General features: G+C 66.0%; 1 protein-coding gene across 16 annotated transcripts in view; it reads left to right on the forward strand.

Annotated features, from left to right (window-relative positions):
- KIF1A (kinesin family member 1A) overlaps positions 1-14,557 on the forward strand; it is a 69,471-nt gene that overhangs the window by 43,518 nt on the left and 11,396 nt on the right. For 6 of the 16 annotated variants that reach the window (XM_039228554.1, XM_039228561.1, XM_039228556.1 and 3 more), the window contains 7 exons: positions 10-100; positions 1,254-1,372; positions 2,318-2,373; positions 2,473-2,581; positions 2,777-2,843; positions 3,211-3,295; positions 5,481-5,586. In XM_039228554.1, coding sequence (XP_039084485.1) covers positions 10-100; positions 1,254-1,372; positions 2,318-2,373; positions 2,473-2,581; positions 2,777-2,843; positions 3,211-3,295; positions 5,481-5,586 — 633 coding nt within the window. Of the gene's footprint in view, positions 1-9; positions 101-1,253; positions 1,373-2,317; positions 2,374-2,472; positions 2,582-2,776; positions 2,844-3,210; positions 3,296-5,480; positions 5,587-7,935; positions 7,963-13,590; positions 13,615-14,557 lie in introns of all 16 variants that reach the window. The other 10 variants (XM_039228559.1, XM_039228562.1, XM_039228557.1 and 7 more) reach the window with 3 other exon arrangements.

The raw sequence follows: 14,557 nt of genomic DNA on the forward strand, positions 1-14,557 counted from the left end.
CCTTCGCAGTTTCATCCATCGCCACGACGAGGCCTTCTCCACGGAGCCCCTCAAGAACACGGGGAGGGGCCCCCCGCTCGGCTTCTACCACGTCCAGAATGTACGTCCTGAGAGCCCCCACATCCACTGCCCTCCCGGGGCTCTGGCTTTGCGAGGCCTCCCCAGAGCTGAGCCGACCTGTCCCTGTTGTGAGCCCCCGTCGTGAGCTGGCAGTGCCCGTGTGAGGGCGTGGCCTTGGGTGCCAGGCAGGGGCTGTAGGCTGCTCAGTGGGGACCTTGGTGGGCTTCTGCCTGGGGGTGGGGCAACCTCGGGGCAGATAGGAACATGAGTCTGGGGTGCCCCACATGGCACTGGCCAGGTGTCGGGCAAGAAGAGAGAGAGGCGGGGCGCACAGAGGGCATTGGAGAGGCCCGGGAAGCTGCGGGGGGCTCGTCCCCGCCGGGTGTGGGAGGAGCAGGACTTTGCCGTGGAGTGGCTCCGCGAGGCAGGAGAATGGGGCTGGCCAGCCCGCTGCGGGGCAGAGACGTGCTCCACTCGGCCATAAGGATGCCGCCCGCTGGCCAGGCCTTGAGGGCCCACCGAGGAGCGTGGATTTGACCCTGAGCGGTGAGGCCTGCGTGTGTTGTGTGGCCCCAGCAGTCACAGGCCCCACACGCAGAAGGGCCCCCAGACCAGCCCGTGCTGACACTCAGGCGGCAGGGGGCTCGTGGTTTCTGGTGGCAGAGAGAGAAGACGCTCTGTTCTCCCTGTGTCCCCACACGGTCCCCCCTCTGTGCCTGTCTTTGTGTCCTTGTCTCTCCTTTTCACAAGGACAGTCACGTTGGATTGGGGCCACCCTAATGCCCGCATTCTATCTTCGGATTCTTTCTCCGAAGAGCCTACGTCCAGACATAGGTCTTGGGCATTCAAGCTACAACATAGGAATTGGGGGAGGGGGCACAGTTCAGCCCATAACTCGCAGTGACAGGGCGAGGGCCCAGGAAGAGTCAGGCCAGGCCACAGACCTCTGTCCCCTTGCCAGCCCTGCTCTGGAAGGGCACTCTCGGGGGTCTGGCCTTCGGGTGTGTGACAGGAGGGGAGGCGGGGCTGGAAGGACCAGGTGAGGAGCGTCACTCTGTCGTGGGCAGAGGTCGGGCCCAGCGGGGTCTCTGGTCTGGTTCTCCACGGAGGCCGAGCACTTACCTCTGCAACCCTCCCCCCACCCCCGACTGTGGCGTGGCCGCGGCGTCCTGCCTGCCCTCCTCACCCGCCAGATTGCAGTGGAGGTGACCAAGTCCTTCATCGAGTACATCAAGAGTCAGCCCATCGTGTTTGAGGTCTTCGGCCATTACCAGCAGCATCCGTTCCCACCCCTGTGCAAGGACGTGCTCAGGTCAGCAGCCCCCGTCCTGGGGGCGGGGGCCCCTCCCCAGACCTGATCCAGCCTGTGCTGCCCCCCAGGGCACGGGCCCGCTCCACCTCCCGCCAGCGAAGCCCACCTTGCCCCAGACGGGCCTGGTCGGGCGGCTGCAGAGCCCAAGTGAGTCTAGGTACCCACTTTCCCCGATGACAGGGCGGCTGGGTGCCCAAGGTCAGCAGGACCCAGAGCAAGTCGGAGGCGTCCCTTTGGGACGCCAGCAAGTTTCTTAAAGAGTGTGCTGTCTGGGCCTGACCCCTGGGGGCATGGGAAGTGGGCGCCGGGCAGGAGGACAGCCAGGGCGGCCCATGGGAGAGACGGCTCCCGCTGCCTGCTCACCGCCCCGCCGCCTGGCTGTCCTCGTCTCCTGGGGTCCTCAGCCCCCAGACTGAGCCAGGGAACATCTTCCCGTCTCCCTCATTCCACCTGACCTCCCGGGGGGCTCTGAGGGTGGGCCAGGGTGTCCCTGCTGTGGTCCCCACCTCCCACCTGGGTGCACGTGGCTTCTGGGGTCATGAGAGCCTCTTGCCACCTGCGCCCCCCTCAGCTGTCCTGTGGGACCCGGCACTGAGCGGGGCGTCCGGGTGGGGGAGGAAGAGAAGGGCCACGGGAGGTGCTGGCTCCAGGGCGTTTGGCCCCCTGAGCCTCGTCTGTCCTTGGGAGTGCAGGGGAGGGTCTGTCCCAGAAGCCCCCGGACCGAGAACCAGAGCTCTCGCCCCGTTGTCACAGACCCGTGGGGCCGCCCACGCAGGGTCTGGGGTCCCCAGGGGCCCTCCTCCCCCATCCCAGCTGCGGGAGGCCCTGGGAGCAGACGGTGCCTGAGCGCCTTCTGCCAGCCCCCTGCCCTTGGCTGCCTCCCCAGCTTGAGGGTCCCAGAGACCCCGCCTCAGCCACCTCACAGCGGCCCCTCTTTCTCCACAGCCCCCTGAGGCCCTCCCGCCGCCACTTCCCGAGGGTCATGCCGCTGTCCAAGCCAGGTAGCCGGGGCCCTCCCGCGTGCAGCCCTGGGGGAGGGGGGCGCCCGCGCTGCCGTCCGCACTGCCCTGAGTGCGCCCCTGAGTCACGTCCCCCCCCAGTGCCCGCCACCAAGCTCAGCGCGCTCTCGCGGCCCTGCGCGGGGCCCTGCCATTGCAAGTACGACGTGCTGGTCTACTTCGAGATCTGCGAGCTGGAGGCCAACGGCGAGTGAGTCCCCGCGCCCGCGGTGGGGGGGGCTGGACCGGGGTCGGGGTGGCGCGCGGTGGCGCTCCGGGCTCCGGGGACCAGACCGCCTTACCTGCGCCAGAAGGGGGGGCTGCTTTTCCTGTCGTGGCCCTTTAGCTGCCGGGGTGGCACGTGGCCGCGTGGCCGGGTCTCGCCTCACACGTGTGTCTGTTCCAGTTACATCCCCGCAGTGGTGGACCACCGTGGCGGGATGCCGTGCGTGGGGACCTTCCTGCTCCACCAGGTGCCCTGGCTGCCTTGTGCCCCCGACCCCCGCGTGGCGCCCAGGCCACCTGACCGTGGCCTCTCTCCTGGGCGCCCTGCCTGCCTTGTGCCCCCCGCCCCCCACGTGGCCCCCAGGCCACCTGACCGTGGCCTCTCTCCTGGGCGCCCTGCCTGCCTTGTGCCCCCGCCCCCCGCGTGGCCCCCAGGCCACCTGACCGTGGCCTCTCTCCTGGGCGCCCTGCCTGCCTTGTGCCCCCGCCCCCCACGTGGCCCCCAGGCCACCTGACCGTGGCCTCTCTCCTGGGCGCCCTGCCTGCCTTGTGCCCCCCGCCCCCCCGCGTGGCCCCCAGACCACCTGACCGTGGCCTCTCTCCTGGGCCTTGCAGGGTATCCAGAGACGGATAGCCGTGACGCTCCTGCACGAGACGGGCAGCCACATCCGCTGGAAGGAAGTGCGGGAGCTCGTCGTGGGTGAGTGGGACGGGCGAGGGCTGCCCTTGGGGCTTCGGCTGGGCCAGAGCAGAGGGGCGCAGCCCCCCCGCCCCCCGCCGTCCTGGACAGACGCCTGACTTCTAACCACAGCCCCTGTTGCTGTGAGACTCTGGCCGAGTCGCTTAGCCCTTCTGTGCCCCAGCCCCTTACCTGAAAAGGAAAGCGGAGGCCGGGGTGATGACTCCAGGTCGCTGTGCGGTCGCTGGGTTAGCGCGCTGGGGCTCCTGTAACGCGGCACCATGCTGGCCGCTTACACAGCAGAAGTCGGTCCTTGGGCAGGCCTGGGGGGAGGGGGGCGTGAGTCTGAGGGCGTCCGCAGGTGGTCAGGCTCCCTCTGAAGCCCGCAGGGGAGCCCTTCCTGGAGGTCTGTGGGGACTGTCTGTCGCTCTGCGGCTTGGGGACCCACGGGCTTCTGTGCGTCATCTTCATGTGGCCTCTTCCTATAGAAGAACCTAGATTCAGGCCCCCTCACTCCAGTGCGACCTCACCTCAGCTGATTTCACCTGCCGAGACCCCATCTCCAAAGAAAGTCGCGTGCTGAGGCCCTGGGGGTTAGGACCTCAACCCACCCATTTTGAGGGTGGACACAGCTCACCTCCTGGCGGTCACCTCGGATCTCAGACGGTTTTCTTCCACGGCTCTATGCCGTGCACTCTCGGGTCCGCTAGACACGTTGCTTTGCCAGCCTGCAGGCTTTGTCCTCCTGATGTTCATTCAGGGACGTCTCCTGTCCGCCCCTGCCCTGCCTGGAGCCCATGGATCCATCTGGAAGCCCCATGGTGGGCATTTCTGTGGCCACAAGGGCAGCAGCTGGAGGGTGGTGTCCCTGGGGCTTGGACGGGGTTCTGAGGGTACAGGAATGGGGGCGTGACCATGAGACCCGCCGTGCCGTGTCCCCCGCGGCGGAGAGGTTCTGCGGGCCCGGAGCAGGTGCTTTCAGCTCAGGCACCTCGAATCAGGCATCTCACATGGGGCGAACGGCCGGAGCAGACGAGCACGTCCTCATCTCAGATGCTGTTTAGGGCAAGTGCGGACAGCAAACCGGCTTAAGGAGGAGTAAGCAGGCGCCCAGAGGGCACGTGGACCAGATGCCAGCAGGAGGGTTCCCTGTGTGGAGGCAGCGAGGGGAGCTACTGAACGGGTTTGGGGAGATGCCGGTGTGAACGCCAAGGCGCCGCTCCACATTGGGGCGTTCGGGCTCTGCCTCTCTGGGTTTCATGAACCAAGTGGACCCGCGAGCGGACGTTTCTAGCTGACGGGCTTCTGGGAGGCGCTCACGGGCCACGCTCCGGCCACGCTCTGAAGGGGCAGAGACCTTCTGTGGAAGCACACACTACAGGGGCCGAGCAGGGGTGAGGCTGGCATTGTGGCACGCTTTCTTCCGGCAGCCGAGCCGTGGGGCGCTCCACCTCCAGCCACGGGGACGCCCCCCGGAGAGCACTTCTCGGGGAGCACACGCCTGCCTTCTCCCAGAACCCAAAAGTCACAGGAAGGTTCCAGGAAGCGGGGCAGGCCGCCGCGGTGTGTACAGACACAGGAAGCGGGGCCTGGCCGCGTCCCGGGCTCTGCCTCACCTCTGTGTGGGGAGGCGGGGAGGCCAGTGCTTCCTTGAGGGCTGACGGAGAGAACGTAGTGCGACTCTGTCCCCTCAAGAAGTGGAATGTTCAACCTAACGCCACCAGGCCGGGAAATTACTAACGGGCCGCGAGCCGGATTCCTGTCTCGGCGCAGACAGGACCCCCACCCAGCGTGGGCACCTGAGAGGCTCCTGCTGGAGATGTGCCCCGCAGGGGGAGACTAGGGGCACGACAGGGTCCGTCCTCCCTCCCTCCCTCCCTTCTCCTCCCTTTCCCACTCCCCCTCTTTTTTTTCTTAAAGGGGAAATTCTCCTTATCTTGGTAAGGTCTCCCTTCCAGCGGGGGCCTGTGCACCCTAGGCCGGCTGCTGGAACCTATCAGTTGGGTGCAAAAGAGACACACGTTGGGAGTATCTCAGCTGAGAAACTCTGATTGCGGAAGGAACGGCGGTGGAGGGTCCGCAGGACGCCCACGCCCGGGCCGGTAGCAGACCCCGCCATGGCCTGCCCGTCCGGCGCTCTTGTGGGCCCGGGGGAACCCGCTCCCGTCGTGCTGGGAGGTGACTGTGCCCATGGCCTTTCCCATAGGTCGGATCCGAAACACACCAGAAACTGATGAGTCCCTGATTGACCCCAACATCTTGTCTCTCAACATCCTCTCCTCTGGCTACATCCACCCGGCCCAGGATGACCGGTGAGTCCCCTCGGGGCGGGGTTCTGTTCCCAGCAACCTGGAGACAGGGTCCAGATCAAGACCCAGGGTGTGCCCTCAGCCGACCTGGCTTTGTAGGGTCCGGGACGTGCCAGCCCTTTCTGAGCCCTCAAGAGCGGGTGCAGGACAGGCAGGCTCATGGCCTCCACGTCCCCCGTTGTGTTTGTCTACACGTTGTCCCGTCACTGCTCTCGCATTCGTCCAGCCTGTCCATTCGGTCACCTGGCGGAGGGGCAGCGGGAGTCGAGGGTGGGTGAGCTGGCTTCTGTCCTCAGGAGTTTTGGGGGTGCAACACAGGTGCTCAGACAGGCAGGCCCGAATCTCCCCAACCACACTGCTGTGGGTGGGCCTGGGCCTCCGGCAGGGGTCCCGCAGGCTGGGGGTCCTGGAGGCGGTTCCGGGGCGCACTGGGTCAGCAGGCCAGCCTCCAGGGTGGAGGTGCGTCCACCAGGCCCCGTCTGGCACGTGCTCCCTGTCGCTGGGCTGTTCCTTTCCAAGCTTGTGGTTAGTGGCCGAGACTCAGCAGCCGGGGCAGTCGCAGCTCCACCGCACCTGGGACAGCGGACGGGGTGGGCAAGCCCCCAGGGCCCCTCAGCAGCCCCTGACAAATCGGCCTTGTGGGGCGAGCGGGCGGGGGGACTGATGGGGGTGTGGGGGGACAGCTCTAACTGCCGAGAGCCGCCCTGCGGGCGGGATGGGGGCTTGGCTGTGTCTGAGATGCTGCTCTCTAGGGGCTTGGGGGAGGGGTGTGGGTGTTCAGAGTGCCGGCCAGCAGCTTCGGGGGCTAGGCCCGGCCCAGAGGCAGAAGCTGAGAACTGACCCTCGGAGTTCATGCTCCGGGGGTCTTTCTGGGTTCCCGTGGCAGCGTTTGCAGGAAAAGACTTCTTGGAGGGCTGGGTGTGCTCGGGGGGGCCAGGGGACCCCACACTTGCAAGGAAAGCTTGGGATCCATAGGGGTAAAGGGACCCGGGGGAGTCACATCCTGTCCTGACTCCTGGGTCCAGACGGAGCCTGGGTTCGTCACAAACACCCTGGGGAGTGGGCTGTAAGGGAAGCACCACTCAATGCGGACAGTTGGGGGGCCTGGAGCCTGAGACCCCCAGGGGCACCTGTGACTCATTCTAGCCCAGCCCAGGAACCTCCCACAAGAAACTCCCTACACCCATGTCCAGGGGGATGGAGCTGGGGTGGAGAGTGCCGAGGGGGTTCTCACGATGTGCAGGCTGGGGCCCCGTGGGGTGGGCCGGCTCAGGGGCCCCTCTGATGCCATGAGAATGCATCAGAGGAGGCCTGGCCCCCAGCCCCATGGGGGCTGCCTCCAGGGATGTGGAGACCGGGTCCCCAGAGGGGAGGTTGGGCCTGGAGGGCCTGTGCCATTGACCCTCCACTGGGGAGGAGTCTGTCTGCCATGCCGAGTGACCTCAGCATCCCCCGGGCCTCTGACCCTTCCTTTGTCCAGGCAACTTCTAGATTTTGGGAGCAGAAAGGGAGTGGGGGGCAAAAACAAGTGGGTGAGGTGGGTATCCCCCCCCCCAAAGTGCGGTCTCCCTGCACTGAGGATCGTGTTTCCGGCTCCTCCCGTTGTCCCGCCAGCCTGGCTGCGGGGCCCCTGGCTCTGGGCTACGTCCCGAGGCAGCTTAGGAGGCTGTGGCCCCCGGCAGGACCTGGGGTCAGCAGGGCTGTGGCTACACAGGTCCACGCCCGCTCCTAGAGGCCCAAGGACCCATCACTGACGGGGGCTTTGGTTCTGCTTCCTGGGGGCTGTGGCAGTGAGGCCGGCCTGAGGGCAGCTCTGCGTCCACGGCCCGTGTCCAGGGTAGAGGAAGGCCCGTCCACAGTGTGGGACCGTAGACCTTGCCCAGAGCTGCTCTGGCCTCAGCCTTGGCTCCTGCCCACGCTGGTGCAGCCCCGGGACCTCTCCGACCCCCGGCCTTGCCCCCAGCAAAGTCTGGGGGACCCTCTTCCCCTGGTGGCCCCAGGCAGGTGCCATCCTGAGGCCTGGCTGGCCAAGCCAGCAGGCCCCTCCTCGAGGATCTTCCTCTTCCCCGGCCCTGGCTGATGTCCTCGGAGCCTGGGAGGGGCCGCCTGGGCGCGCCCTGCTTCCCCGGGAGACGCTGAGGCTCAGAGGCCCCGAGCCTGGCTTGGGCCCAGGGGCTCCGGCCGTCCACGCGCTTTGCCACGACCTCGGCCTCCTCCCGCTTTGCTCAGAGCGGGCCTGCTGCCGCGGACAGCTGCTCCCCCGCTGCCCTTGCCCTCGCTGCCGCTGCCCCGCTGCCCTTGCCCTCGCTGCCCCGCCACCCTCACTAACCTGTGATTGTTTGTGTTTTGCAGGCAGTTTCTTGATTCGGACATGCCTAGGTATCATTTGTGCCCCTTGGTTTTATTTCAGCCTCTCTCCTTCCCCAGACCCACGGCCCCGACTTTTAATTTCAGCTTTTTGGATTCCTTCTACACTCGCTCTGCTTTCCCTCCTGTTTCTCCATTTTCTTTCGTTTTATTTCCTCGGAACACTTTTTTGATTTTCTTTGTTGCTTCCTCTCCCCACCCCCACCCTCCCTCTTGGCTGAGCCCCTTCTCCCCACCCTCTTGATTTTGGCTGCTTTGGTAGTTTCCTGCCCCTCCGTAGACACTGGCTGGCCTCCTGCCCCCCCCCCCGCCCCTGAGCCTTGCCCGCCCCGTGCTACCCACCCCTGCCGGAGCAGGAGCAGGTGCCCCCCCCCCGCCCCCGCATGCAGGCTGGCCGCACCAGCCCCACTCCCTGCAAGGTGAAAGAGAAAAGAGGGAGGGGGGCGGCGCTGGGCCTGGGACGTGCGGGCGGACAGGACCTCCGCACGGCACCCCCCTCCCGGGGGCGGAAGCCCCTTGCCCGGCCAGGCTGGCCACCCCACACCCTGTTTGCAAGGAGGTGGGCGGGGAAGTCGTGAAGGGCCCAGGAGGTCTCTGGACTCACTCGGGCGGCCCGGGACCCAAACCCCCAGGAGCCAGGTGTTCCTGGGCAGGGGACGCCCTCTCCGACTTGAGCGCCCACTGGGTGCAAGGGTCACTGAGGCCCTGGGCACGGACAGCGTCAGAGTCCGTAATCAGGACCGTCTGTCGTGAGACTCAAGTCTGTTCTGAGCAGAGGGTCAAGGTCGCGTCCTTCTGGGTCCCGTGGACTGTGGCTCCGTGGCGGCGGTCCTGCAGGACAGCTCTTGTGGAAGATGATGTGAGCGGTTGGAAGGCTTCCAGCAAGTGTCTGAGCCTTTAAGCTGCTTGGAGCGGGGTAGGGCTGGTGCCGGCTCCTTTTCTGGAAGGAGCCCCAGGGTAGCGCGGGGGGCACGGCAGGACTGTCTGAGTCATGGCTGTGACGGTCACTTGTAGCCTAGGCCCCCCGGAGGGTGGCAGGCCGTGGTCCTGCTGGTGTGACCCTCAGGCGCAATACATATGTTTGATGAGTGCGTCTCTCCCAAAGGCTGCTGCGGGCCCTCGGGGGACCCTGCCGGGGGAAGCTAGGGTGGGGTGGCTGCCCCGGAGCAGGGACCCGTGTCCCCGGGCCGTGTGCCGTGTGCCGGGGGAGGCCGCGCGGGGAGCTGGGCTGGCTGGCGCCGTGTCCCTGCTCTCGGAAGGCTCTGGGCTGGGAGCGCCTGGCTCGGCTGCGTGCCCCGGGCGGGCCCCGAGTGACGGGCTGTTTCCTTGAGTGGAGACCTCCAGGTGGCGTCAGGGCTCGAGGGGGTGTGGCTGTGTCTTCACGTTTGCATTTCCACAGCCAGCTCAGCAGGATAGAGGGATGCTTGCTGGTCCTCAGCCCACCGCCCCAAACGCAGGCCTCCTGGAAGGTTCTGGGTAAAGCAGACAATACCCGGTGGCCAGGGGGAGGCGTGGCACCAGGAAAGAACAGGACCCAGTTTTCCTTTCCAGCAGGGCTTTCTTCGCTAGCCCCCCACTTCATGAGGCCCTCACCCCTGCACCTGAGCAGGGGTCAGGCCCACCCCCCCAGTTCCAGATGAGAGCTCATAGGGCCTGTGGGCTTGGCCTGTGAGAGGAGGCTCGGGGCCCTGGGAGGGAAGTAGGGGTCAGAGCCCCAAGACTCGGGCAGCGCCCAGCTCCGCGGGGCAGGGAGCCACCGTGATGGCGGGACTGGGGACTGGCGGACGGGGGGAGGTGGCGGAGGGAGGGGCTTGTCCCAGATGGAGGCGTAGGGCAGGGCCCGGGGCGGCCTGGCGGTGCCCTCGGCTGGCCACGGGAGTGTGGACAGGTGGCAGAGCCTTCCGGAACCTTGTTCTCCTTCCCCCTTAGAAAGGGGGTAATTCAGCCCCTGCCTGAAGTTGCTGTGATGCACACACGCGCTGAGACAGGAAGCTGTCAGCTTTGCACACGGCTTTGTAGTGTGTCCCCTGCTTGTGTCCCTCACCTGCCACCTCTCGTCCCCTCGGCCCTCGTCCCCTCACCTCCCACCCCCTCACCTCCTCACCCCTCATCCCTCGTCCCCTCACCTCCCACCCCCTCACCTCCTCACCCCTCATCCCTCATCCCCTCACCTCCCACCCCCTCACCTCACCCCTCACCCCTCGTCCCCTCACCTCCCACCCCCTCACCCCTCATCCCCTCAGCCCTCGTCCCCTCACCTCCTCACCCCTCATGTCCTTGTCCCCTCACTTCCTCACCCCTCATCTCATCCACTCACCTCTTCATCCCCTCACCCCTCGTCCCCTCACCTCCTCACCCCTCACCCCTCATCCCCTCACCTCTTCAGCCCTCATCCCCTCACTTCCTCACCCCTCACCCTCTTAGCCCCTCATCTCGTCACCCCATCACCCCCTCCTTGCTCATCTCCTCACCCCCTATCTTATCCTTTTATCCCTTCACCCCCTCACCCCCTCACCCCTAACCTTTTCACTCTCTCACTCCTTTACCCCATAGTCCCTACCACTCATCCCTTCAGCTCATCATCCCTCACCCCCTCACCCCCTCACCTCCTCACTTCCTCGTCCCCTCAGTCCCTTAATCCTCTGGTTTCTCCATTTCCTTCTGGTCCAAGGACTCTCGCACTGCACGGCGCGTGAGGCCGCTGAGCCTTGCGTGTGTCGAATCGGGCACAGCAGAATCCCCACGGCCGGGGTTCAAGCCCGCTCCCCTGCTCTTAGCTGTGCGGTCTTGCTGGGGTCCCGCTTCTCACTGGACCTGAGGGCGGTCCCGGCTGCCGTCCACGGGGCTCCGTCCTGGAAGTCTTCCCCGGGGCCACTCTTGAGAGTAGTACCTCTTCTAGAAACGTACTTCCCAGAGCGTTATGAGTTTCTTGGTGAAACCTTGAGCATGGGGGTTAATTTTCAGATTCTCCACATTTGCATCAGGATGCCCACCCTGCCTGCACATTAACCTACCATGGCTGTGACACTCGTCACAAGCGCCGGGTACAAGTCACAACACAGTTGTCTACACGCGTAAATGGCCCCCGTGCAGGCGGCACACGAGAGGCACGTCGGGAGTACTCAGGCGCTGTGTGCCGGGAGCCCCGGCTTCTGATCACCCCACCCTGGCCGTCCGGCCCCCCCCTGAGCCCGTGAGCTTAGGCAGGGCGGACACGGGGCCCCCGTGTCACAGCCCGAGGGGAAGTGAGCCACCACCACTGTCCTGGCCGGTGCAGCCTCCAAGGCTTTCTGAGCAAGAGTCGACACGGAGACAACATTTTAGAGCATATGACATTTTCTCTGTCAACAGAACTTGTAAGTGAGTTTCTGGTTTTCCCCACGTGGGTCCTCACTTGTTTGGGCGTCAAGTTCTGTGTCCCGGCACTGAATTGGGGTGGTCCCACTTCTGGGCCCCTGCTGCCCGACTCTGGTGGTTAGCGGAGAGCCTCAGCGACCTCCTGGCCTGGGACCCCTCCCCACCTGTCTCAAGCTACTCTGAGCGGGGACAAGGCTGGAGGCTCCTGGACACGGACCAGGGATGTGTCAGGAGGCGGCGCCACAATTCTGAGCCCCGCAGTCAGCCTTCCAGGTCCTTCCAGAGGGAGGGCGCTGTGGGAAGCCCTAGGGCTCTGCCGTGGGTGAAGCCCTGCCCGCTGCTCTCTCTTCACAAGGGCGTCCCTGAGAAGGGTGAGGGACTGGAGCCGTGGGTGAGACCTCATTGGAGGAGGGACGCAGGGTCTGGCCTATTTCCCAAAACGGGCCAGACCTGGAGGGCCCGCGGGACGGTGGGATGGGCCAAGACCCCAGGGAGGTGCTGGAGTGAGTTCCGGTGCTCGGCTCACGAGGTGGCCGCATCCTGGCACTTCTGCCTCGGTGGGTCAGTGGGTTGAAGTGCAGCCTGAGAACCTGCACCACCAGAGACACTGGTGCTGCCGCTTAGGGTCCAGGGACCCCGCGTCCGAGCTGCATCGTTCCCCCAGAAGTCGCATCTGAGGGACTGGCTGGGTGTCAAGGGGGGCAGAGTGAGAGGTGCTGTGGGGAATGGGGCTCTTTGCCTGGGGTGACCTGAGCAATCCCAAGAGTCCTGAGCCTGCTCATGAGTGGGGGTCCGGTCCGGTGCCCAGGGCCTCCAGGCTCCCTATGGCTCCCTCTCTAGCTCTCTGCATCCCAGTCTCTGCCTCGTGATGAAGGGGGTACCAACCCGTTCCCGTGTTGTGTCCAGCAGGCCTGGTGTCCTACATGGCTGTCTGGGTCCCGCATGGGGGGCGGGGGGTGCCACCTTCCCCACCCCACGCACACCTGCTGTCCTCTGGGTGGGACCTCCCTCTGCACAGGCCTCGGGGGCTCGGGAGTGTTGTGGGGGCTCCGGGGCCTGGCACCCACAGCGGGCTGGGGGCTGACCCCGGCCGTGTTGAGCCCTGGAGAATGGCACAGTGAAAGGCGCCGTCCTAGGCTGAGGACCTGGGCCCAAGAGGACCCCCACCCCCTCACTGCCTACATGAGACCCACAGGTTCGGGTTTTCAGAGAGATTCTCGGTCGCTGGAGTCTCAGCAGGGCAAAAGCCACCTCCTAACTTGACCGAGGGGCTCCCAGCCACAAGCGCCGTCCAGGGGCCTCGGTAAGCCCTGTGCAGAGGTGGTCTCACCTCTCGGTGCAGCCTGGCCAGTCCTGGCACCGTCCACGCGGTCCTGGGCCGGGGCCCCCAGCTGGCCTGACCGAGCTGGCCCTGGCTCCTTTGGCGGGTCCCACCCAAGGGTTGAGGGGCTGCAGATGAGGTGGGGGCCGAGCTCTTGATGCCTGAGTCGGAGCCCGCGCCGGGAGGGGCGCCCAGAAGGGCACGTTGATGTAGGAGAACTCTGCTGATGCTGGATCTTGGGGCCAACGATGGGGCAGGCTGGGGCCACGCGCCCAGAGCACCTGCCGTGGGGGGTGCCAGCTACACTCTGTAGTGACCTTTGAGGCAGGCGGGCAGAGGGGGCAGCACTGAGCCGAGGCTGTGGGCCGAGCTGGAGGGTTTGGGGCCGGCTGGCCTTCCCCCGTGTGTCATCAGGCCGTGTAGGAGGGGAGGACTGGAAATAGCAACGGTGCCCCTGGGCACTGCCCTCAGCACCCTGAGCTGGCTCCCTCACCTGCAGCATCTCTGTGAGGCTGTCCTAGTGCCTGCCAGCGTCCGTCCGGGAAGCAGGAAATAGAGAGGTCTGGTGACGGCCCGAGGTCACGTGGCCATATGGCAGTATTGGGAACGGAGCAGTCCGGAGGGCATTTTGGGCCAGGCTGCGTGGACCGCTGGCTCAGCCCATAGGGCCTGGGTATCTGGGGGCCCCTGGTACAGAGGGGGTCCCTTTAGGTCTTTGTCACAGGTCCATGGGTACCCGCCGGGTCCTGCTGGAGATGGACCCAAAGCTCTCAGTGCAGGCGCGGGGGACGGGGGTCAGAGAGGGCCCCGCCCGCCGCCCCACGAGCCTCCACGGTGGCCGTTGGGCCCACACACACCCGCTCACTGTCAGTTAGCTTGTACCCAGCCGTGTGACAGTGCTCGCTCTGACTTGTCCATCTCTTCTGTGTGTACGTGTGTGTCCTGGCTGCTTCCACCTTTAGCGTTTCGTTCGGAAATGACACTAGGTACAGCTCACTTTTCTCTTCCGCGCTCGCTTGGTCTGTCCCTCTTCCGCTTTTCAACCCCCTTTCTCCTGCGACGTGTCCCCCCGTGCTCTCTGCCAGTTCTCCGGGAACCCCGCTGTCCTCATGGCCCTTCCCCTGGATCTTTGTCCTTGGTGACGTGTGTGTGACAGCGGCCCTGCCCCGTCCCACCGCTTCACCCCGCGCCCCCGGAGCGTGTCGTGGAGAGCCCGTCTGTGCCCCCGGCGTGGCCTCGCTCCTCCGGGCTGCCCTCCACGCTCCCGGGCCGGGCCCGCTCCTCGGGAGAGGCCTGGGCGGGGCCGGGGCGTGAGCCGCTGCCCGCGGTCTGTGTCGACGTGTTTCTCGGCCATGTCTTTGAGGACGCTTGGATGGAAACGGGGCAAGGCTGGGGGCCGAGAGGCCACACGGGGACTGAGGCGAATCCCCCACCTCAGATAGGACCCTCAGACGCTCACCCAGCCTCAGGCAAGAGTTCAGGAGCTCTGCCGTCGGGTGGTTGAAAGCAGGAACTTTCCTTAATCCAAAACCCTGCTGGAAGCAGGGGCCACTGAAGAAGCTAAGGTCCTGCCTCCCAGGGGCGCTCCAGCTGCCCTCGGGGGGTTTCCGGGCCATGGGCTTCTGCTCTGCTCACGGTCTTTCTGGGTTGGAGATGGGGACCGGGGGCAGGGCCCACCGCCTGCTCTGAGATGGGGACAGGGAGCCTGCTCTGTGCTAGACGGAGAGGAGCCCGGCCACGGGGGGCGAGGAGAGGCCGTCTGCCCCAGGCCACCCCGCTTCCACTCCAAGCGTCCTCCCCCAAAGGGAGGAGGTGGGCCACACAGGGCTTTGGCAAACCTGGGCAGGTTGGGACCTCCTTACTCAGACGGGGCGGGAGGGGGCGGCCTCCCTTCTGCCCTCTCCCCGTCTCCCCCCCTCTGCCCGCCCC

This window comes from Hyaena hyaena, unplaced genomic scaffold (assembly GCF_003009895.1).
Source record: "Hyaena hyaena isolate Hyena2069 unplaced genomic scaffold, ASM300989v1 scaffold_31, whole genome shotgun sequence".
Classification (NCBI taxonomy): domain Eukaryota; kingdom Metazoa; phylum Chordata; class Mammalia; order Carnivora; family Hyaenidae; genus Hyaena; species Hyaena hyaena.